Genomic DNA, 26,215 nt, shown 5'->3' with positions numbered 1-26,215 from the left:
AATGTACTCACCAAGGCCTTTCTTCCCCAAGAGGAATTTTCCGTGCCCCAGACTTTCACCTCCATTTTGTTGCACAGTGTTATTTAAGGAATAATAGGTATCAATACATTTTCCTATAAAAGGACGACAGGAATTTGAATAGGGATCAGTCGTGAAGTGAACCAGTGACGCAAAAAAGTGCGAGAACGAAGTACACCAGGTGAGTTAGAGTGGTGTTTTCTCTTAGGCTTTAGTATCCCCTCGCGCTTAACACTCTGAGGCGTCCGTAGGCTTGGGTTCCTCATCTAGAACTCCGCCCTCGCGCTTAACCCTCTATGGCGTCCGTAGCCCTTGGATCCCTAGAACTCGGCGCTTAACCCTCTGAGGCGTCCGTAACCCATGGCTCATTGGCTTAGAATTGTGTCTCGCGTTTAACCTTCTGAGGTGTCCGTAGCCCTTGGTCCTCGGCTTAGAATTGCGTCCCGTGTCTAACCCTCTGAGGTGTCCGTAGCCCCTGGGTCTTCGGCTTAGAATTGCGTCCCTCATCTGGCCCTCTGTGGTGTCCGTAACCCTTGGGTCCTCGACTTAGAATTGCGTTTCGCGTCAAATCCACTGTGGTGTCCGTAACCCTTGGGTGCTCGACTTAAAAGTACGTTTTATGTGTAATCCTCTGAGGTGTCCATAGCCCTTGGGTCATCGGGTTAAAACTGCGCTTCGTTTGTAACCCTCTGAGGTGTCCCTAAACCTTGGGTGCTCAGCTTTAAGTTACATCCCGTGTTAAACCCTCTGAGGCGTCCGTAACCCTTGGGTCCTCGGTTTAGAATTGCGTTTCGTGTTTAACCCTCTGTGATATTCGCAGCCCTTGGGTCCCCATTCTAGATCTCCGCCACTCAGCGAATTAATTTCATTTGATTGACAACTCTATAAGCTTTGTAATGGTATGCACATAATCTTGATCGGTTACTTAAAACCGGTTCAAAACCCGGTTTTAATGTCGGAATATCCCGTTCAAAAATTGAGGTAACCGAATCTGTCCTCCATGAAAATTTGTTATTAATGTGTTCTTCATTACAGGAGCTTTTTGGTAAATATTTCAAAAGCACCCCAGATTATGGTGGGGCGATTTGTATGGAAGGAAAAAAAACCTTAATGGGCCCTTCGCGTTTCTGATTCCTGGGATTGAACTGAGCAAAAAAATCCACTAGACCATAGGTCTACCGCGAAAATCGAGCCTCCCGATTTTGACTTTAAGTTTTTTATCCACGTTTTTGGACATTTTAGCATATAACGGTCAAACCATTGAGATTTCGATCCAATAGAAAGACAAAAATTGTAGCCCAGACAGTGATTAAGAGCTCTCTAATACATCGCAAAAGCATTAGAACTCTCCTTCAGGCAGTTTTGGCCTTGAGAAGGTGCAAACTTTTCGGAAAATGTCGATAAATGGCACTGTGCTACAAAAGTTGACCAGAAAAATATTCAAGCGTTCTGATGCAAAATTCTATCGTGATGGGATCCATAGACAACGACAATGCCCTTAGTTCGTTTGTGTCACTTCGTTTTATTTTTTTATAACTGTAAAAGTAGTGAAAATCTGGGTTTCTTACATATTCAAATTTAAAAGGACAAATCTTCTTTTTTCGCAACGGATTTCTATTGATCCTTCTTCCTTTTAAAGGGGTGAATTATATCTTTCGAACAAGTTATTATTTTTTAAATCGGTTAACAAATGGCTAATTTATAGTGGTTTAAGTCTGAAAACCCCCACAAAAAATTTATAACTGAATTTCTCATTATTTTCAAAATAAATATTGAACAAAACAAAAAAACATTATATATTTGAAAATTATGAGAAATTCAGTTATAAATTTTTTGCGGGGGTTTTCAGACTTAAAACACTATAAATTAGCCATTTGTTTACCGATTTAAAAAAATAATAACTTGTTCGAAAGTTATAATTCACCCCTTTAAAAGGAAGAAGGATCAACCCAGCAAAATAAATTGGAAGTAGTGCAATATAGACTAGTTCTTTCACGGCATGTTTTTATGCAGTTCAAACGGAGTCGTGAAAAAGGCACTCCATTCCTCACATTTTAACCGCATTTGGATGCAATCCAAATAATCACATCCATTTGTCACATTTTAACAACATCTGGAGGCAGTTCAACGGAGTCGTGAAAAAGGCACTCCAATTCCTCACAATTTAACAGCATCTGGATGCAGTGCAAACGGAGTCATGAAAAAGGCACTCCGTTCACTACATTTTATTAGCAGTTGTTAGAGATCCCTACATGTACATAAATCAGTTTGTAGGCAGCGGAATACATTTCCAAAAAGAGATAATCATGTTAACATTTCCAAACCTTTGTTAATACAAACTAAATATTTAATTTGTGAACATTTTTCCGGTAACTCACGAGAAGAAAATTTCCCAATGGAGTGCTGTTGGAGTACATGTCGAAATCTTAACTGGTGATGGGAAGACAATATCAAACCCATTTAGCAGATGAAGCAAAAGCACTTAGGCTTGGATTAAATGAAGAGCGGAGGAAACACACATGTTTGCGATTGAATTCAATAGAGAATTTTCATAATTTGTGTTAATTTAATAAAGTTATTAATATTTTTGTTTTACACAAATAATAAATGCATTTTATTTTGTTATTCAAAACACGTGCTCTGGACTGCCTCCCATTCTACCCCAAAGGGTCAGTTAAAATGCAGTGCCAAAGGTTCAGTTAAAATGCAATGCCAAAGTTTCAGTTAAAATGCGGTGCAATGGAGTGCCTCTTTCCGGGGTCACTCCCTTGTAAAAATCATCAGTGAAAATGCATAATTTGATGCACTTCCAAATCACTTGTACATATCATTTAACTGCCTCTTTGGAGGCAAACTTTTCGCTGGGAATAGAAATCCGTTGTGAAAAAAGAAGATTTGTCCGTTTAAATTTGAATATGTAAGAAACCCAGATTTTCACTACTTTTACCGTTATAAAAAAATAAAACGAAGTGACACAAACGAACAAAGGGCATTGTCGTTGTCTATGGATCCCAACACGATAGAATTTTGCATCAGAACGCTTGAATATTTTTCTGGTCAACTTTTGTAGCACAGTGCCATTTATCGACATTTTCCTCAAAGCCAAAACTGCCTGAAGGAGCGTTCTAATGCTTTTGCGATGTATTAGAAAGTTCTTAATCACTGTCTGGGCTACAATTTTTGTCTTTGTATTGGATCGAAAATCTCAATGGTTTGGCCGTTATATGCTAAAATGTCCAAAAACTTGGATAAAAAACTTAAAGTCAAAATCGGGAGGCTCGATTTTCGCGGTAGACCTATGGTCTAGTGGACTTTTTGCTCAGTTCAATCCCAGGAATCAGAAACGCGAAGGGCTCATTAAGGTTTTCAAATCACCCCGGCCTACTCCAGATGTCTACATAAAAAAAAAATATTGTTCCACAACATCCCATACGGGACAAGGGAGACTTCTCTCATATCAATGAGTGCACCCCGAGAAGTGTGGAGAAGTTTTTCAAGGCTGAAATACTCAGGAAATATCGCCAACATTACTGAGGGATATTTTGCCACCGTTGAAAAATGTTTGATGTTGCCTGGGCGGGGAATCGATACCCCGACCCTCTGTGTGCAAGGCGGGCGTGCATACCATTGCACCACGGTGGCACCCAAGATGTCTACATAAACAATAACCAATTGGTTAGTCCACATACCAATACCGAATATACAGAAAAACCAAACAGCTGTTTTCTGAACCAAGACCGAGTAAACATCAAAAAGGACAATGAAAACGGGAAAATATTGATTAGTTGCCAACCGTACCTAAAAATCTTTTGAGCCACATTTTTGTAGAATATTTGGATGTTGAAATATCTTAACTTGTGGTACTTCTACTACGGTTCAAGAAATAAAGGACGAAAAGGATATGAAAGGAATTGATATAGAAGAATGAAATATTATACAAAAAGATTCGTCAATCGATTTGACTGAAGACATGTGTTCTCAAAACGAAGCTACAATAACGCCAATGAGCGTTATGAAGCTATTTTCCCAAATTTTATAAGGGAAAAATCAAAAAAAATCATCACGCGATATCTCAGAAACTTAATCTATGACGAAAATTTCCTTTTGGGTTGATAATATACTCACCACGGGCTTTCATCTCCAAAAGGAATTTTCCACCCCTCAGACTTAAAGTTCCATTTTGTGTCACAGTGAAATTGAAGCGCAATTAAACTATTTTTCTTATTTAATTTTGCAAATAGTCTTGCTTAATTACATTGTTGTTGTTGTTTGTTGAAAATGAACGACACATAATAGTGGAGAGGTTTGTCTTGCTTGCAAACACGGTTGTTCGCGTTACATGAGGGTGCCAAAGAAAACTCTTTAATGACAGTGTTCCTTTAGCCACTCTTATATTTCGAGAGGGCAATTGACGATAAAGTTTTTTGACGGGAACTGGTGAAGACCTGTGACCAGATTGAAAACAATAGTCTTCCCTGCCTTAGCCCTTGGTGAACAATGCAAATTTTCTCCACTAATAAATTAGTTGTTTTAATACAATATTAAAATAACAACAATGGAATTAAGCAAGACTATTTGAAAAAAAAAAAACAAGTAAAAAAGTATCAGTCGGCTTGGCCGACAGAGATATACCCTCAGCCTGTCTATATTAAAACAATTTTTTCCCAAAAAACGTATGTATTTAGAGGGTTTTAAAAATTGTGGGCGTATGAAACGACAAAAATGTTGATTAGGATTAAGGATCTAAAAGGAATGGATCGACATTGACCGTTATGGAAGTGGATCTCCAGCCACAACATATGGTGCCATAGGGGGTTTTTACACTCTTCGGGCTGTTTGCTCAAGAAGTATGGACTTGCCCCTAAAAAAACTTTTACCATCGTAATTGAGGCAGCGAATGCAAGTTGCTTCAACAAAAATCGAAGTGATTCGATATCGGGTCTTAAAGTGAACTTATCCAAAATTTTGTGTGGGAGGTACCGGATTGTTCCACAACATCCCATACGGGACAAGGTAGACTTCTCTCATATCAATGAGTGCACCCCGATTCATATTTAGCTCAATGATATGGGTCCTACTGTTTATTGCCGAGTCCGAACGGCGTGTCCTAAGACACCACTTGTAGAGAAGTTTTTCAAGGCTTTAATACTCAGGAAATGTCGCCAACATTACTGAGGGGTATTTTGCCACCGTTGAAAAATGTTTGGTGTTGCCTGGCCGGGGAATCGAACCACCGACCTTCTGCGTGCAAGGCGGGCGTGCATACCATTGCACCACGGTGGTACCCAGCTACCGGATAGAGTGAACAAATATAGTCCATATTCCAACCAGATCTATATCTGGTAGATATATTAGGATGTGTAAGGTATGGACCAATTCGGCCACTCCCTCCAAAAGTTACCGTACGAACAATTTTTCCGAACATTTTTGAAATTTTGTGGGGGAGGTACCTGAAGGAGTGGACCGATATGGCTTATGTTCGAACTTAAGCTATGTTTGGACAAAATGTTACTAAGACCAAATTTTGGACCGAATCCGCAGATCCGTTCTAGAGTTATCTAGCGCTCCAACCACCTCACACGGTGTCATAGGGATTTTTTGCAACTTTCATGCTATTTTCTCAGGAAGTATGGACTTGCCGCTAATGAAACTTGTACCGTCGTATGCGGGGCAGTGAATACAAGTTGCTAAAACATTGCTAAATCAACTCCAAATTGTCTGAAACACATTTCGTCCAAACATACTTGGGGTCTAAAACCATTATTTCGATGAGGGCACATTTTGCCCGTATGAAAGTGTATATACCCTTTCTAGCCTAAAGGGTGAGGGTATAACAAGTATACCAATAAAAGATCCCACAAATGTCCTAGTCCATTACAAACTTTTAAAAACTTTTTAACTCTTTTTGTTTATAATAAAATAACAAAAGAAATATGTTTAAACAAAAAAGAATAGATTTTGTTCTTCTTTCCTTATTCCTTACCGGATCCTATTTAAGCAAAAAAAAAATCCAAATAAAAAACTTTGCACATTTCTGAGAACATTTGCTTTATTTTTATAAATTTATATACTTTTTTCTTTTTTATTACAATTTACAATATATTGGTATATAAAATGTAGTTCCTCTCAATAAATGTGGCTTATGAGTTTACAATGAAGTTGAATAACATTAAAAAAACAGAATAAAATTTTGCTATTTTCCTTAACTAAAACACAAACAATATACATATTAAGTTTCATTTTTTTGTTCTTTTTTTCGTTTTTTGTTTTCTAATTACAATAAACCATTTCAACTAACAACTTTGTATCCAAATGGGAAAGTTGTCAGTGGCATACCACAATTTTGTTAAATTCATACATACGTTGCCCTTATTACGACGCTGCCATTTCGTATTTTATTTTAATATCCTTGCTGTCAGTTAAGTTCCGTTCCGTTTCTAAGTTGCTGTGTGTTGCTGTGGTTGACAGAATTTAATCGCAAACTTGGGTACGTTTACCGAGACGTGGTTTAATTGAACAGATTTTTTCATAACATGTGGCAGATATTGGCGAGCCATGGCTACACCATAATCATTGGTCAAAGCGTTGTTGTTGCTGCTGCCGATGATGTTTGAATCATAATCCCGGGAAGTCAAAGCGGAATTGCCAGCATTGCGGGTGGCAAGTGGTGCAGCTCCATCAAACAGTTGGAAATCAATACTGCGGCCTAGTCGTGGGGTGCGTCGTGTGGGCATTTGCCATTCACTATTTTGCACTATAAAACAAAAAACAAACAACAAGAAAAACCCATAAAGAAAACAATTGAAAATTTCATATTTTTAATAAATTGCAAAAAAAGAAAAGAAATTGAAAATTGTTTGCTTCTTCTTCTTCTTACATTGTTTAATCTTCTGCAACAGCATGTAGTAGACCAGTGGGGACATATTCTCAACATCAATGGCTTCCTGTGATTGTGGCATTAGCGAAGATTGTAAAATGGCATTATCGCCTAACTCCTCCAGAAACTCATTGAAATCCTTCAAATCACTTGCAGCACCGGCAGCACCAAATACTCCCGAGGCTGTACCCATATCCAGCTGAGAACGTTTGTGACGTGTTTCAGTTTCGACATGTCCCGGCTCATGTTGTTGAGCTGGTGCTGATGGATGTTCAAGATTTTTTGTGGAGATCTGAAATCGAGAGAGAACGAGATTGGAAACCACTAACATGTTTATTATCTGCTTAGGCGCATATGTATGTGTTGGTGGTGCTTCTTGTTTCTATGGCTTTCATATATGTACTTGGAAATGTCAACGGCAACAACATAAATCAGACACACACAAGCACACACTTGCCAATCGAAAATGCAAAGTAAACCTGAAGGATACTCGAGAGATGAAGAAAAAAAGCCTTTTTTGGGTGATAACAAGTAATACTTGACTGCTGACAGGTATGACACGCACATTATCCCACAAAGGAAGATGAAGAAAGCGGAAATACTCATGTACAAGACGAAAAAAAAACAAATGGAATCTTCATTTATATCATCAAGCATGAAGATATCTAAATAGAATCTTCAAAACTTAATTTGTCGTAAAAGTAAATTAGAAGCAACTTCCATTCCAGGAATTTGCCGAAATGCTGTCATACAAAATGTTTCGTTGACAATTTTCCCAAGTTACTGATGTTTCGTTTATCCCTTGACTTTCCAAGAGGCTCTTAGAGGTAAAAAGCCGGCTAAATTTTTGTTATATTATGTAAAATTAAGGAAATGTCAGATATTTGTTGACAAGTGAACTTTAACTGGATTTGTGTAGCAAGAAACGTCGTTTGGAGAAGTATGCTATCGGACGTTGATTGCGGATAGTGGAGACCCAGACCCAGGTGGGTGTGAGTTAAAAAACAGTTGCGAACATTTCAACCGATCTTGGGGGAGACTCTCGAAAAAAATTGGGGTGACTATAATCAATGGATTGACAAAGTTAATCGTGAAACTTTTCAAGTCATGGGCTAAGGCATTGGATTTGTAACATACCCACACGCACCGCCGTAGCCAGGAGGGCCAAAATAATAATTTTGTAAACATCTATTGTATATTTTACTTTCAAAATTTCAAGTTTTGACCATTGCTCAACTGACCGATTCGAGGATTTGGATCATTTCCTTGTTGTAACAAAGTAAAGGGAGCGACAATAATGCCCACTATATGCAAACAGCTACAATGTCCGTACTTGGATACCAGAGGAGTCCACCAAGGAACCCATGATATGATATGACCGAAGGAGGAAGGAGAAACATCTTTTCCAAAGGAAAAAGAGGGAAATGGAAAAGTGTTAGTGTTAACAAGTAAGAACGGCATTAAGTTCGACCCGACTTTTTATATCCTCCACTAAGCTCTTCATCTACGTTAAGTCTACTTAATTGGAGGAGAATAATCGGGTATGTTCTGAGGCGCACTTGACCTCTCACTTCACGCCTCAAGCATTGTGTTCACCCCATTTACTTCTATTTTTTGCGAATATCTTGGGGATAATATTTATAAGAGTATTTAAAAAGAAGAGTACACCTTAGTCCGTCCATAAAATACTCGAAAAACAAGCGTAAATAGGGTGAACAAAATGCTTGAGAGTTAGAGGTGAAGTGTGTCTCAGAATATACCCGATTATTTTAAGTGATGATAATCACTTTATACTGAAAATTTTAGGTGTGGAGGTTTTTAGCCTACATGAAGACCTATACACAAAAAAATTCTGATGGAAAGTTTTATAAAACCAGCCATTTCGTTGGGATATTGAGGCCGCAACCTTCAAAATACCGGAAATCGGGAGCTACTGCTCTATGGGGGCTATATGAAGACATGAACCTATTCAGAAAAATTTCAGGTGGAAAGTTGTATACTCCCAGCGAGCACTAAATACCAAATCTCAACCATTTCGGTGAGATATTGAGGCTAAAACATTGAAAATACCTAAAATCAGCCGTTACAGTTTTATGAAGGCTATATGAAGATCTGGACCTATACCGAAAATTTTCAGGTAAATGATTTTATACCGCCAACGAAGACTAATTCCAAATTCCTTTAAAATACCGAAAATCTGGAGGTACCGCTCTATGGGGGCTATTTGAAAGCGATAAATTTAAGGTGGAAAGTTTTATAGCCCCTACGAAGACTAAATACCAAAGTTTAGCCATTTCTTTGAGATACTGAGACCACAACCTTCAAAATACTGAAAATCGGGAGGTACCGGTTTATGAGGCGTGGACCTATACCAACAAATTTAAGGTGGAAAGTTTTGTCTATTGGCTGTTTTGACTTAGAATTTTATGCTGATCAAGAGTATATAAACTTTATAGGGTCTCCGACGCACAATGGTTCAGGAATCGATTTTCCTGGCCAAAAATCAAAATTTTGTTTTGTCAAAGATATTTAGTTTCTATAGGGGTTTCGATAGTTAACATATTGAAACTAAGGAAACCAAAAAATTAGGCCAAAATATTGGAAGGTGTGGGCGTGACGAGCATTTTCCCCATTTTTGGGAAATACGTAATTTTTGCAAATTTCTGAAGAAAAACTAAGCTATTTCTCTGAAACTATAACAGTTATTGTGTTCATTGTTTTTTCGTAAGGTAGGTAGGATTGTGGCCTTTAAAATCGTTTTAGTAAGTTACCGTAGCGTTTACACACCATGATCTATTTTATTTTTCCTCGGGTACTAAATTTTATGAAATTCCAAATTTAGTGGACTAGAACTTTTGTGGAACAACATGGAACAAAGTTCCTGTTCACAGGAAGATGCCCGAAAGTCTCCTCTTTCAGCCCATATATACTTTTGTACCCGTACCGTTCCGTCCGTTTAACACTTGTTTCAATTTATTGAAATTACATGGGTAAAAATGTGTGTTTTTTTATACTGTTTCCATATGAATTAGAGTTTTTTGACACAAATTACAATTTTTTTGAGTATATGAGTTTTTATACGAGTTATATAAGTTTTATTAAAACCCAAGGAGAATTTTTTTTAGTTGTTGACAAAATTTAAATTTTTTTGTAATTTTTTTTTTACAAATTTTTGAAAAAAAATTTTTCGACATTTTTTTCGAATTTTTTTTTAGTTTATTTTGGTAATTATTTTGTTCATTTGTTGGTGTTTGACCACCTTTAATACATAGAAAGATATAAAAAACACAAAAACACTCATATTTTGATGAAAAATAGTTAAAAAACTCAAAAGTTTAAATTTGACCTTGAATTTCTCTGCAACTGCCAGACCGAACTTCACCGCTTATAATTCGTCTGAAAGCTGATGTTGTTATCTGTCTAACAAAAAAAGAATTATGAATATATCTCTATCCGTTCAAAATTTAAAGAACTTTGACCAGGAAAAAACGATTCTGAACCACTGTGCGACGAATACCTCGATGTTGTACAAACGGATTAACAAATTTAATTATACTCTCCATAATATGGTGGAATACCAGGATTGAGTCACCAATAAACCAGCTAAAGAAGGAAAGGTATGCCTCAGCTAGTTAGCACAATCTGTAATCATGATCCGAAAAATTGCCTTAAACAGGATTTAAGCGCAGAGTGATGCATTTTTAACTTGATCTAAGATTGGGATTTACTCCTTTCGATAAGCAGGACCACAAGGTTGTCCGATATGGTCTATTTTCAAACTTGATTTGAGATAGGAAGAAGTACATAGCTAGATGTTCAAAGGTTGCACCAATATCTTTCATTCCGTTCTTATAGTTATTGTCACCACCAGCTCGGTATGGTTTTTTATAACATTTAGACTTTTTTTGTCAAGAAGTATGGACTTGACTGCAAAAAACATTATATCGCTGTAAAGAGGAATAAAAGAACTACTTTGGGAAATATTTGAAGCCGATCCTCGAAGCACTGCTCAAAGGCACGGGATCTTACAGAAATTTTAGGATGTGCAAAGTTTAAATCGGCCAAATCGGATACTCAATTCGTAACTTGTGCTTATTAGTCATTTTAGTTGGGCCATTATCTTAGGAAATATGAACTTGCCCACGAAATTCAATTAATCATAATCAGAACCATAGAACATTTTAAATCCATTCTCGGATAACCCAATGGTCAAGACCAATTGGGGAGGAGCAGTTTCTATAATTAATACATATTTTCATTTTCCTTTGTTTTGGATTTTCTAATTGCATTCTTCAGGAAAAAAACGCTTGATTCCAGACGAACTGTTACAACAACTACGCATGATGAGCACGATAGTTTACTTGTAAACCGTAATATATCTTCCATTTGTACATGAAGGTCCTAGAAAGTGAATATCGGTACCTTCCAAACAAAAGTTCAACATTTTCGCTTATGTGCAAGTTGAGCACCAATTGGTTTTGACCAGAAATGTACCAAAGGAAGTAGATTGAACCAATCATACCCCACCGAAGTGTCACAAAAGAAACTGTTTGCCCGGAAAATCGCGGGTCACTGTCCCAAATTTCAGGAGGATGTAGATTTAGGGCTATGTTGTATCTATCTATCTATCTATCTATATATATATATATATATATATATGGCTTCGGCTTGGTACACTTTTTTCATGGAGTTCCATATCGACAATCTACTGACGTCCGGTGGAATGGCATTTTGGATATCTTAACGATAACCCCAGAAATCCTTACGGATGCTTTGGGGAGGTGAATCTTCCACCACCACACGGTGATGACACGACAGTCTTGTCTTGTTGACTGGCTGACTGTATCCTGGTTTCCTCATGGAGGTAATCATGGACTGAACATTTGTACACTACCCGATGCAACTCGGAGCGCATTGTTTTTTGGATATTTGCAAATGTTTCCGCTGCTCTCATTGCTCACTAATGACGGAATGGCTGATGGAAATATACCTCACTACCGCTAGGGCTTCAGGGGAGTGAAAAATTACAAACATGACTTGATAGGAGATAATGCAAGATTGTGCTCTTGGAAGAAAGTGTTGATGGTGACTATGTAGTCGAAAATCTTAGCACTTTATTCGCGAATGCGAACGTCTGATGCAAGGATGGAATAGTCAACCGTATGCCGTTGTCCAAAGTATTTACTGGAGGATTAGGAAGTTTTGGCAGCTAAAGATTCAACAAAATGAGTGAAAGACCTTTGCCTTTTGCCATTTGGACTTTTGGTCTTGGAATTAGACGAAGGCTTGTCTACAATCAATGTACTTAACAATCCAGCAGGTGACAATATTTAGAAGGGTAAAATTCATGCTGATGGAAATCAGAATTGATTTATAGACCTTATGGAACGCTTCACAATGTTCTGTTCTGGTAGCCACCGTTGATTTAAGTCATTCCCAATATTAGTTGTAATTTCCTGCAAAGCCTTTTTTGCACTATCAGCGCTTTCCTGCATGTTGATGAGTTAAAAGATGGAAGTTCTTGGAAGTTCTATTTGAAGGGTGTGAGTAATTGTTAACCCAAACCTGTAGCACAAGATGCCATAAGCACCATTGGCTTTTGATGGTTCGAATTTGAAATTATTGTATGAACTTCATTCGAAGTGATAGATCTATTTTAAGATTTTTAGCATCACCGGATAACATCCCGGTTGGGTTGTTCTGCGAAAATGAATGTTTAAACAATTGACGGCAGAAATGTGGTCACACTTTTTAACATCAGAACACACATATAGCTTTGGATAGTTGCAAAGCTGCTTAGTTAAAGCTGCTTAGTATTGATATTGCTCTGGATAAGGTGTTCCAACCATTTGGAACGCAGTTGTTTAATCATCAGCTGAATTGTTCGGGAGGGAAAGTTTGTTCTAATGAGAGGAACTCTGCCCTCGAATTGAATTGAACGAATTAATTTTATGAAGTTATACAATTTATTTAAATTATAGTTTATGAAGGTGTGTTGGTGGGACTCAACAAAATCGCTGGGTTTTTCTTTAGTAGCCAGGGTTGAATTTAGTTTCAATTTAATTCGACCTTTATTTGTCACGATGTAACAGGAATGGTAGTTCTGCAATTGGGAATACCAAATCTCGCGATTGGCGTTGAAGTCGCCAAAAAATTGTTTTAATCTTCTTGCAGCAGTTGGAATTTGCTTGGGAAGCCGCAATGCTGTTAACGGACGAAATGTAGATTTTCACGATTTCAATTTCAGGATCTCCGCAGAGCTCATCAGTCACTTTAATGGTGCTGGCAGGATTTTTTTAGAGATTTTCGGTCTTTCTCTTCGGATCTTTGGGCAACAAGGACTACATTCGGTCAAATTTCCAAAACAATTCCGCGTTTAACCAATAATTGTTGTTGTGGATTTGTAAAGCCTTTTTCAGACTTGAAAGAATTTTAAGAAATTTGGAAAGTGAGTTAATTATAATGTGTAGCGGCGAGATAAAGCTGGGTTTTTGGAAGGGTACGAAAAGTACCACTAGGTATTGGATGGGGTTAGGATTCTGACATTTGAAATAAGGCCCGTAAACGAAAAGTACTAAAATCTTTTAAATTTGGTACAATTTAATTTATGTGAAAGGATTGAGCCAAAATTTTGAAATTTGGAATAACATATGGAGGTGGTTTAGTGTACGAAAAGTACATGTACTTATGTGTACGATAAGTACTAAATTATATTAAATTTGGTATAATTTCGATTTGAATGAACTGATGGAGCTGGAATTTTGAAATTTTGTTTTCGGGTTTATGTTATCGGGTAGGGTTGTAAAAGCACGAAAAGTACTAAAGCTACTAAATTTAGTACGAATATTGGCTGTAGGGATGAAGCTTGGATTAGGACCACTGTTGATTTGTAGGGTTGATATGAGGAATTTACTTTGGAAATAGAAACTATTATGGTACGAAAAGTATTAAATGGTACTAATTTTGTTATTGGGAGGTATGATAGAGCTAGAAGTCTCACTGTTGCTGTGTAGGGTTGAGATAGGGTAGTCGCTTTGAAAATGCATACTACAAGTGTACGAAACGTACTAAATTTGGTCCAATTTAATATTGGATGAAGGAATAGAGCTGGATATCTGATATTTGGTATAAAGGTCACTATCGGAAATTCGAATTATAAGCGAACGAAATGTACTAAATGGTATACAGTAGATTCTCGATTAATCGTAATTCAAGACAACGACCATTTTATACAAATTATCGATGTTTTCGATTTAGCGGGATTAAAATGTGAAGGAACGTGATTCAAGGGACCGCCAGATTATACGAAATATCAAGATTTTCGTTTTATCAAGGTACGAATTATCGCGATTCTACAGTAGTATTATTGGTATTGGGTGAAGGGATAAATCTGAAATTGGAGTGTAGAGTTGAGATAATGAGGTTGATTGGAAAAAAAAGAATTATAAGCGTACGAAATTTACTAAATGGTACTAATTTTGATATTGAGTGAAAGGATAGTGAAGAAAAGTCTCTGTTGGTGTTTAGGGTTGTGATGAGTGCTATTGGAAATAGGAACAAGTGTACGAAAAGTACTATACGGAACTAAATTTGGAAGGAATATAAATATATATAATATAAAGGAATATATCTGGATTTTTTAAATTTGGTATTAGGTTCACACTTGCTAAGTCGGATTGAGGTACGAATATTACTAAAGCTGAAATTCTCAATTTTTTATTAGGGTGACTTAATAAATAAATATAGGAAATACAAACTACTATAAGTGTACTACAAATAATAATTTTAGTACCGTTATTATTGGGACGGCTTAGATATGGAATTCTGAAATTTTAATAACTTTTAATGTTCCATTTTAACTCCAAATATTCTAAATACGAATGGAGTGATGTAAACTACTGGATATATAATTTTTCTATTCTTCCAAAAAATCGAAAAAATATAGTGGCTTATTTTGAAGTACGGAACTGCTATGTACGAAAGTTGCACAGATGATCATAAACGTACAAAATGTTAAATTTTCCAAGAAAATCGTCCTACGTATCCTCAAAGCAACTAACATCCATAGTATGGATACTATTTTTGAAATTTAATGTGAAAATAATCTGAAAATGTGAAGGAAATCAAATCTTTTGCAAAAAGTGCTAAATAACCATGTCTATGGATTGGCATAACCTTCATTTTTGTTATCCAAAAATGAAAATCCAATCGGATTCCAAGATATGAAACCAACAACTTATAAACAGAAACTAAGATTACCCGCCTGTAGATGAATCCATAAAGTGACCAGGCAGTTATTGCAGATAGATTACACTATGCAACACTGAAGAAGTCATTACATATAAAAATCAGTTTAAGATTTTTAGTGGTAAATAGTCTAATCTATCTGCAATAATAAACCTGTCACTTTATGGCTTCATCTACACCTGACTAATCTTAGTTTATATTCATAAGTTCATGGTTTCCTATCTCGGAAACTGATTTTCATTATACCCTCAGCATTTATGCTAACGAGGGTATATCCACTTTCATACGGGCAAAATGTGCCTCATCGAAATAATGGTTTTAGACCCCAAGTATGTTTGGACGAAATGTGTTTCAGACAATTTGGAATCGATTGAGCAATGTCCGTCCGTCTGTCTGTCTGTCTGGCTGGAGCGCACGATAACTCTCGAACGGATGAACCGATTCGGTTCAAATTTTCGCTTTCGTAATATTTTGCCCAAACTTAGTTTAAGTTCGAAGATGAGCTATGTCGGTCCACTCCTTCCGGTACCTCCCCCACAAAAGTTCGAAAATGTTCGGAAAATTTGTGCGCACGATAACTCTTGAAGGGAGTAACCGATTTGGTCCATACTTTGCCCATCGTGGAGCGTGTACCAGTCTTAGATCAGGTTTTAATATGGACTCAATCGGTCCACTCCGTCGGGTACCTCCCACACAAAAATTTGGAAAAGTTCAGTTTAGGAACATCTCTCGAATCGCTTTGATTTTTGCTTTAGCAACTTGTATTCACTGCCCTCCATACGACGGTATAAGTTTCATCAGAGGCAAGTCCATACTTCCTGAGAAAATAGCCTGAAAGTTCCAAAAAACCCCTATGACTCCGTGTGAGGAGGTTGGAGGGCAAAATAACTCTCGAACAGGTCTACCGATTCGGTCCAAAGTTTGGCCTTAGTAATATTTTGTCCAAACATAGTTTAAGTTCGAACATAAGCCATATCGGTCCACTCCTTCAGGTACCTTCCCACAATAGTTCAAAAATGTTCGGAAAAATTGTGCGTACGATAACTCTTGAAGAGAGTGGCCGAATTGGACCATACTTTACACATCCTAATATATCTACCAGATATAGATCAGGTTCAAATATGGAATATATTTGTCCACTCCATCCGGTACCTCCCACACTAAATTTCGGATACATGTTCACTTTAAGACTTGCTTTCGAATCACTTTGATTTTTGTTGAAGCAACTTGCATTCGCTGCCTCAATTGCGATGGTAAAAGTTGTTTCAGGGGCAAGTCCATACTTCTTGAGCAAACATCCCTGAAGTTGTAAAAAACCCCTATGGTACCATATGTAGTGGCTGGAGATCCATTCTTTTTAGTATCTCCTCCGCAAAACTTTTGATCTTTAATCCTAATCAACATTCTTGTCAGTTCAAACGCCCAAAATTTTAACATGCGTTTTTTGTGAAAAAATTGTTTCAATATACACAGGCTGAGGGTATATCTCTGTCGGCAAGCCGACTGATACTTTTTTACTTGTTATTAGATCTTTGGCTTTTCTTCATTTTTTGATGTTTGGCAAACTTGTAACTCTAGTTCTCGATAACAAAAATTTAGGTCGTACCAATCCATAAAAGTGGTTATTTAGCACGTTTCCAAATTGCTATTTTTTGGTGTTTCCTAATAGTTGCATATTTATGTAAAATATTTTAGCTCGTGCGGTCTGACACCTTAATATTTCAAATCGATCGGAGCAAACTTGACTGAGATATGAGCATTGGAAGGGAACTATTTATGGTGATTTGTATGTTGCATAGCAGCTTTAAAGATGAATTTCTCGAAATGATATTTTTAAAGCCGGTGTCAACGATAGCTCGAAAACGAATTGACCGATCTTCCAATGGTTTGGTGAGCTTATTAAATATATAAAAGCTTGTCTCTAAGCGAGAGAGATTTTTTAAAACATTTTTGCCCAACTTTTGTTTTGACAAAAACGGCCAATTTTTTCGTTAAATTCGAAATGTTGACTTTGGCAGTTCACAATTTTTTTAAATAGATTTTTTGTTCTTTAAAAACGCCCACAAAAATATACGAAGATCGGCCCATCAGTTTTCTATAACGAAATAACTGCTATTTGTTAGTGTTTAATATTTTTACTCAATAAAGTTTTTTCTTTATTTTCAGATTATGGAGACTATGAAAAATTCCTGAGTAACGAATTATAAATGTAAGTACATATTGATTCAAAACAAGTTTCTGAAAATGTATTTAATGTCTAAATTATTTAGTCGCAGTAAAGGTTAACCTGCCAAATGCCATTTATAACCCTTTTCCAAAATCGCACACTAATCACGATCCTTCACAGTTTGTCGTCCTCATCATAATTTCTTGCTCTAATCCAATGAAATTGTATTCAAAATTGCCTTGAAAGTGAAAAAAATTGTTTTTCCGCAAATTGCAAATCAATTAACATTCGAATTTCTGTTGGGAATCCCAGTTGATTTCAATGTCTTTGCCGTTCATGACAGCTTTAAACTTGTTTGTAACTACTGACAATTTTCACTTTATTGCACGTAGGTGAAAGTGACAAAAACAAAACAACTAAGTAGAACTTTGCGACAGCAGACAATAAAACATAATTGTTCCAATTGTTTTGCTTCGATTTGTTTCCTTTTCTCAGTTTAGCATTGAAAAAGTTCCACTTTGTTGTAACTCCCAAAACATTAATGCAATATGTGTGTCTTTCGTTCGGCAAGAAGCAACAAGGACAGCACTTAGCTTAGGTGTAAATGTGTACGAGTATACGAAACCTGTACACTTTCCAAATAGAAATTGGACAGAAGGGTTGAAAGGAAACTAAACAAACAAAAAACAAATGGAAAAATAAAATCAAAAGAACACCAATTGGTGGAACAAAGTAAGACAATAAGATGTCCTTATACCCATGATCAGGTATTTAAGCTCAAAAATTACTACACTATAGCAATTTTTATAACAATCAAAATACTGAAATTTGGGCTCTCAACCCTAATATTTAGAATTTTAAATTCCACCTAAATCCTGTCTCAATTACAGAACTTTGTTTTAGAACTACAACAACGACGACAACAACAACAGAAACCAGTAAAAGTAAATTGTACGTGAAACAAGTGCAAATAAAGACTTGCAAGCAACCTGAAACAATGCCATTGCAGAAAAACAGAAGAATAAAAACTTTTGTTCGGAACAAGTCGCTTGTTAGGGTTTGACAGTTGTCAGTGAATGAGCGTGAGACACTTGTGCAACGCTTGACTACTTTTGAGCGCTGTTTGTTCTTTCAAGATTTCGAAAAAAATTAAATCAAAGTTATGTAGCTTTGAAATGATTGCTGTTGCAATTTTAAAACTTTTTCCCTCCTTTATTACGTGGTAATTGTTTAAAGTTGAAGCTTAAAAACAGCTGCATGGTAAAGTGTGACAATGTATCTAATTGCAGCAATGGGAAAGTTATTAAATACAGGGGAAAATTCAATGGATAGTGGTTTCACGTGATATGTCAAAGGTTCAAACTGATACAAAAACACGTAAAAAAGTATCAGTCGGATCAGAGCTATACGGGAATGTTCTGAAACACACTTCACCTCTCACTTCACGCCTCAAGCATTGTGATCATCCCATTTACTCCTATTTTATGCGAATTTTTTTTTTTTTTTTTTTTTTTTGAAGTACGAAACTTCCGGCAAAAATATGAATTTGGATTAAAGCTAAAAAATGTTGTGGAGGAAGCACCAGCAGGAATGGACCGACATAATCCATTGTGGAAGTGTACCTTATTTTGGGATCCATGGCTTTCGGTAGATATCGCGCCCACCAGTTATTTCGATTGATCACCGTATAATATAGAGCTTTTAGTCCATTATATTAGAAAACATGGACTTACACACCAGAAACACATAAGGACTCTCTTCGGTAAAAAATTTCCAGCGGATTATAAAACCGCATTTAAACTGCACAAAAAAGTTGAAGTTTTGGGTCTATCTTCAGTTCCAGGAAAGTGACTGCTTCGATGGATGTAACCACAGATCCACTGGAGTTTGGTGAGTAGTTTTGGCAGGGCAGTTGAAAAGGTGCAGTGTGTCGTCTGGGCCCATGCCGCATGCTGAACAGATGTTTTGAACGGTGCGATCGATCTTTGCCCTGTAAGAATTTAGGCGACTGCAATATCCCGAGCGCAGTTAAGCCAAAACTACTCTGGTTTGTCGTGACAGCTGACGCTCCTCAGCTGCGATAGATGGGAGAGGTACTCCGAGGCCTTAGCAACTGCGTCCATGTGAATGATATTTAAACCTTCTTGATATGCCCGTTAATCTAAGGATTCTCTCCTGTATCGTTGGACCTCTTCCTCTAGGGCGTTGATATCCTTCTTGATGTGTCTTTGTGGGTCGGGCCTACCCACCAGATGAGATGGTGATTGGGATGGCTCTCATAGTAACACCCGAGCAAGTACTGCAATGAAAGAATCTCATTGTGGTGCTGTACTGGAAGAATCTTTGATAATAGATGGTCCCCTGAAAACATGAGGAGGAACCCTGTTGCTGTTCTCAGGGCAGCAGTCTGACAAGTTTGCATATTTTTCCATTGCGCACCACATAGACTCGTGGACCAAACTAGAACCGTATAGCTTACCACAGATTGACCTATCGCGTTATATCTGGTCCAATATGTTTCTTCCCTATCTATCTGCAACCCAAATGCTGCCGGCTAGGGACTTGAGGACCTTGGAATTCGACCACGACATTCAACTCTCTTCCAAACTGCGCCTTCCATGTGGTGAACAGAGTGGTTGTCTGCTCAATGTCCTTAAACACCGTGGAGTGTCTGACAGTATCAATGGCCTTGGATAAGTCGAGCGCCGCCATCACTGTTCTATCACACGGCGGTCTCTAGTTGAGTCCCTGATAAACATGCTATGCTGCTCACGCAATCCATGCTGATGATCGGCAATTAGACAGCTATTTCTGATGTTAAGGAGGACTAAGGCCTCAAGGGTCTTTGTTACGGGTGACAAAAGCGAAATCGGCCTGTACGATTCACTTTTACTGGCTTACGTAGCGGGACCACCCCGCCCATTTTCCAGACTTCGGGAACAATGAGATTGGCTAGCGACAAATTGAAAACTTTAGTGTGATACTCCACTCCCGGCTCATCCAGCTGTTTCAGCATTACCATGGAAATTCCATAAGGGCCCAACGCTTTGGATAATTTAGCGTTCCTGATGGCATTCGCAACATCATCCTTTTTAAACTGTGGTGGTTCATCCTCAGGCAGGAAGAAATCAGATGCGAAATAGTACTCTTCTCTTCGCCCTGTCACGCCAGAGGTGCTCGACGAACTGTCGATTGACGTAACATCGCCAAACGTAACTGAGGTTCTATCTTCCTTCTTTCCAGGGTTCGAGAGTGACATAACCGTTGCCCACAATTCACTTATACCGGCTCCGATGTTGCAACTCTTCAGATGATTTAAACATTTGTTGCGGTTTTGTTCCCCGACCAACCGGTAAATTTCAAGTGTCTGCTCCCCGACTCTGGGGTCACTGGGGTTGGCTCAACAAAGCTCACCATGCTCATTTGCTAATCCCGTCGTTTCTTATGGGAAGTTTGGTCTCACTTCGGGTATTCGTCCAGCAGATATATGGCCAGCAGCTGCAGCGGTGATGATGTCTCGGAACGTTCATTCCACTACCCGAATGTCAGCAGGATTGGGCAGATCTCTGAAGCGGTGATTGATGGACTCTCTGAAACTCGGCCAATCAGCTTTCCCATGATAGGCGCAAATCGGGCGGTCTGCTAATGGAGGCAATTATAAGGAGATGGTCCGATCAAAGACAAAATTACGGATTAGGAGGTCACGTGAGTTGTCACACCAGATGACACGATGGTTATATCTGGCGAACTGTGACACTCTCCTCTTGTTCTGGTAGGGGCATCCTCTTTGACCGAGCATAACGTAGAGCTATCAATCTGCTCAGCCAGCGCTGTACCCCTCTGGTCATTTCCGAGGACCGAATGCCACATCTCATGATGCGCATTATACATGGAATACAAGTTGCTAAAACAAAAATCAAAGCGATGCGAGAGATGGTCCTAAACTGCACTTATCCCAAATTTTTTGTGGGAGGTACCCGAAGGAGTGGACCGATTGAGTCCATATTGGAACCCCTTCTAAGTCTGGTAGACATTTCACGATTAGCGAATTATGGACCAAACCGGTTACTCCCTTCAAGAGTTATCGTACGTTCAAAATTTCCGAACATTTTCGAATTTTTGTGGGGGAGGTACAGGAAAGAGTAGACCGATATAACCCATCTTCGAACTTAAACTAAGTTTGGACAAAATATTACGAAAGCCAAATTTTGGATCGAATCGGTTGATCCGTTCGAGAGTTATCGTGCGCTCCAGCCAGCCAGACAGACGGACGGACATTGCTCAATCGACTCCAAATTGTCTGAAACACATTTCGTCCAAACATACTTGGGGTCTAAAACCATTATTTCGATGAGACACATTTTGCCCGTATGAAAGTGTATATACCCTCGTTAGCATAAATGCTGAGGGTATAATTATTGATGGAGAAGTGTTGTGACCACTACAAACCTCAAATGTGCAATTACAGCTAGTTCGGTTAAAATATTATCTGAAATCCTCAAAATACCGAAAACCGGGAGTTACCGGTATATGGTGGATAGGTTTGACCATAAAACTGGTAAATTTAAATGTGAAATTGCAGGTAGTTCGGTCAAAAATGTAGCTAAAATACTCAAAATACCTAAAATCGGGAGGTACCGCTTTATGGGGGCTACACCAAAACATTGACCTAAGATGTCAATTTTTGACGGTCATGTTTTTTGATCACTGATAATCTCAAATGCCAAAATACAAGTAGTTTGGTAAAAAAAATATGCCGAAAATCGGGAGCTAGAGTTATATGGGGGCTATACCAAAACATGGACCTATGTTGACAAGTTTTAGTGGAAAAGTGTTGTGACCGCTAGGAACACCAAATGGCAAATTACAACTAGTTCGGTTATAAATTGTAGCTAAAATCTTCAAAATACCGAAAATCAGGAGATAGAGTTTATGGCGGCTATACCAAAACATGTTGAAAATTTTTGGTGAAGAAGTTTTGTGACCACTAAGAATCTTATATCTTCGGTTACAGGTAGATTGGTTAACAAATGTAGCTAAACTTCTCAAAACACCGAAAATCGGGAGGTATAGTTATATGGTGGCTATACCAAAACATGTGCCTATTTTGAGAAGTTTTGAGATCACCAGGATCCTCAAATGTCAAATTACCGTTATATATGATCTCTACCGAAACGTCAACCAATATCTTCAACCTTGAGCCGACTATGGAAAAAATAAATTCGGATGCAAAAATATTGCATATTCTGGCTCAATTATTGTGTACCGTAGAGTGATTTCAACAGACGGACATGGCTAGATAGACTCAGAATTTTATCCTGATAAAGAATATAGGGGCAATATTTTTGAAAATTTAACATAGCTGAAACCAAAATTTACCCTTTTATAACTCGCGAATTGTGGTCGTATATTATACAAATTAAATGATTTTGGATATAATAAAATGTTTTAAGACTTGGAAAAAAATATTAGCCTTAAAAGTTAATTTGTGTTGAAGCTGTGGCCATATTTATGTTAAAAAATGGGTAAAATTGGGTTGGAGCCAACGTGTCTTTTTTTGTTTTCTCTTGATTTGTGATTAAACCACACTTTTCACGATTTTCTTGTAAAAGTAAAAGTAGAAGCCACCTAACAAAACGATCATCCCACAAATGTATAACTTTTCAAAATTTTATCTACGTCTACCGTTAAATTATGCTGACATTTTGAAGCCAGATTTTAAGTGTTTTTTGAAATGTGCTTCTAATTTCATTCCGCAAACAGGTTTTTCAAAAAATCATATATAGGATTGTAGTACTTGCGATTCTGAGTTATTTGATACGTATATTGTGAATGTAGTCTGCACAGCTTCATAGAAATCTGCATCCAAATGCGGAAATACGTTTCACGGGTGGTTAGACCGATCATCAGGCATATTGAATGGTGTTTTTTAGTGGGTGGACGAAGGCTAAGCATGGAGACTAGCATTTATATCACAAATCATTCGAAATTTGTATATTCGAATTATTTATTTATTTTAATGTCATCATCAAAGATTCCGATGACAAATATTGATGATCAAAATCTTCTGATACAGAAGAACAAATAAAATAAAGGTGGAAAAAAGCTGCCTTAGTATTTGTAATAAAGCATTGAAAAATAGGGTTACCAGCCAAGTCGGACTATAGGAAAGGTTTGGAATTAAATGACTAACATTAAAATAAATAAATAATTCGAATATACAAATTTCGAATGATTTGTGATATAAATGCTAGTCTCCAAGCTTAGCCTTCGTCCACCCACTAAAAAACACCATTCAATATGCCTGATGATCGGTCTAACCACCCGTGAAACGTAGCATAGTGGTTGAATGTGTGGGACTTCGGTGGATTCCTAATTTTTCAATGTACCTATTAGGTCTAAATAGCTCAAACTCGAAAGAGAATTAAAAAATTATTTTTTTGACAAAAAAAAATGTGCTTATTTTGGCTGTAACATCGAAACTATAACACCAATCTGTATGATTGTAGTCTCATTTGATTCGCCGTGAAGTTTTTGAAAGTTACAAAAAACCCTATGACACCGTATGTAGTGGTTGGAGCGCAAGATAACTCTCGAACGGATCTGCCGATTTGGTCCAAAATTTGGCTTCTGTAATATTTTTTCCAAACTTAGTTCAAATTCAAAGATGGATTTTATCGGTCCACTCCCTCCGGTACCTCCCCCGCAAAAGTTCAAAAATGTTCGGAAAATTTGTGCGCACGATACCTCTTGAAGGGAGTAACCGATGTGGTCCATACTTTTCACATTATGAAATTTCTACCAGACTTAGATGAGGTTCCAATATGGACTCAATCGGTAAACTCCTTAGAGTACCTCCCACACAAAATTTCAGAAAAGTTCAGTTTAGGACCTGGTCTCGAATCGCCTTGGTTTTTGTTGTTACATCTTGTATTCACGGTGCCCTATACGAAGGTACAAGTTTCCTCAGGGGTAAGTCCATACTTCCTGAGAAAATAGCCTGAAAGTTGAAAAACAAACCCTATGACACCATGTTTATGGGTGGAAGCGCAAGATAATTCTCGAACGGAAATGCCGATTCCGGCCAAAATTTGGCCTTCGTAATATTGTTTTCAAACTTACTTTAAGTTCGTAGATAAGCCATATCGGTCCACTTTTTCAAGTACCTACCCCACAAAAGTTCAAAAATATTCGGAAAAATTGTGCGCACGATAACTCTTGATGGGAGTGACGGATTTGGTCCATACTTTACACATTTTCATAATATCTACCAGATATAGATCAGGTTCGAATATGGACTATATTTGTCCAATCCATCCCGTACCTCCCACACAAAATTTTGGATAAGTTCACTTTAAGACCTGCTATTGAATCACTTTGATTTTTGTTGAATCAACCTACATTCGCTGCCTCAATTACGATGGTAAAAGTTGTTTCAGGGGGAAAACAGCCCGAAGGGTGTAAAACCCCCCTATGGCACCTCCATGGTCTATGTCGGTCCATTCCTTTAAGTACCTTTTCCGCCAAATTTTTGAACTTTAATCCTAATCAACATTTTTGTCGGTTCATACGACTAAAATTTTGAAACCCTCTAAATACACAAGTTTTTTTGTGAAAAAAGTGTACCAATTTACACAGGCTGAGGGTATATCTCTGTCGGCAAAGCCGACTGATGCTTTTCTACTTGTTTTCTTAACCTACATATCAAAAATCGTTGATGTAGCGCGAAAAGAATTTATCCTTTTTTCTGAAATGGAATATGAAATAATTGACAATATTCGTGATATACCCTCTTTAGCCTTAAAGCTGAGGGTAAAGCAATTTGGTTGCTTATAATAACTAATCCTACTCCTGAATAGCTAACAATGACAAAATTAATTAATTAATAATTTATTTAAGAGATATTTTCCCTTAACTAGGTGTGAAATGTTCGCAACTATCACAATCCCTCTAAATTTTACTTTCTTTTCCTTGGCAATTTCCCCTTTGTTCGTCTTTCACACGATTTCTTAACAATTGCCATCATTGACGTTGGTCTCGTTGTCGTCATGAACATCGTAAATAAACCTCAACCATAGAATCGAAAACTTACCTCATTTCGTGTTGGTTTTGAACTGCTCAGGGCATAACAGCAAAAAGCAACGACCACAAAAGTTAAACAACTTAAACCGGTCATTATTAGTTTTTCTTGTTGGTGAAAAGAAACGGCAACAACAGCAGTAGCAGCAGCACAACAGGAATGGTTAAGATTCTTTGAAAAGTTTTTGTTGTTTGCTTTGGCTTGTAAAGATGTCCTCTTGAATTGCACTCAAAACAGAACACACAAAAACAATGAAGGAAGGACTCTCTTCGCTTGACCACAACAAAACTGGAATTAGAAAATATGGGCTATTAAAAAGCTCCGTTTCTTTCTGTTTTCTCCTTATTCTGTGTCAAACTGTCTGTGAGCCTTTCAAGTTGATGATACTTCACTTTGAGTTTGTTTTATTTTTTTTTGTGTGGAATTTCAAGTGTTTTGTTTTCAGTTTTTGTACTTTACTCAAGATGAAAATGAAGAAGAATTTGCTTGTTATTTATTCAAAGTTTACAAAAACTATTTTCCTAAGAATGTTGAAGAGTTGCTTTTAGTTGATTTTCGTTGATTTGCTACACTTTATAAAGAATAAGTTCTTTTTTCTGTTAAGTTTTGTTAACCGGTTAAAGGATAACGAACAACTGATAACAAATCTCCCAATGGATTGAATATTTATAGCCTGAAATGTTATCCATCTTTAGCAGCTTTTTAAAACTAGAGCAATGGGTATTGGACTAGTAACACATTTTTCCCCTTTGACTAGTCATGGTGGTATCCCACGGTGACGATTGACACTTGCTAATTTGTTGTGTTCCATTGCTGCAAAATCTAT

General features: G+C 37.4%; 2 protein-coding genes across 5 annotated transcripts in view; one reads left to right on the top strand and one right to left on the bottom strand.

The window, feature by feature from the left end:
- Positions 1-26,215, top strand: part of LOC141389683 (octopamine receptor beta-3R-like) — an 825,473-nt gene that overhangs the window by 606,059 nt on the left and 193,199 nt on the right. For all 4 annotated transcript variants that reach the window (XM_073961584.1, XM_073961582.1, XM_073961583.1 and 1 more), the window contains one exon: positions 17,309-17,351. The gene's annotated coding sequence lies outside the window, so the exon portion shown is untranslated. The remainder of the gene's footprint in view (positions 1-17,308; positions 17,352-26,215) is intronic.
- Positions 6,331-25,620, bottom strand: Hug (protein hugin). The gene is made up of 3 exons (XM_073961605.1): positions 25,402-25,620; positions 6,896-7,187; positions 6,331-6,772 (listed from the first exon to the last, which is right to left on the bottom strand). The coding sequence occupies exons 1-3, from the start codon at positions 25,483-25,485 to the stop codon at positions 6,456-6,458; spliced, it is 693 nt and encodes a 230-aa protein (XP_073817706.1). The 5' UTR covers positions 25,486-25,620; the 3' UTR covers positions 6,331-6,455.

This window comes from Musca autumnalis, unplaced genomic scaffold (genome assembly GCF_047663935.1).
Source record: "Musca autumnalis isolate F117 unplaced genomic scaffold, ASM4766393v1 scaffold_1, whole genome shotgun sequence".
NCBI classification, from domain to species: domain Eukaryota; kingdom Metazoa; phylum Arthropoda; class Insecta; order Diptera; family Muscidae; genus Musca; species Musca autumnalis.
This window is presented reverse-complemented; position numbering and strand designations above follow the sequence as displayed.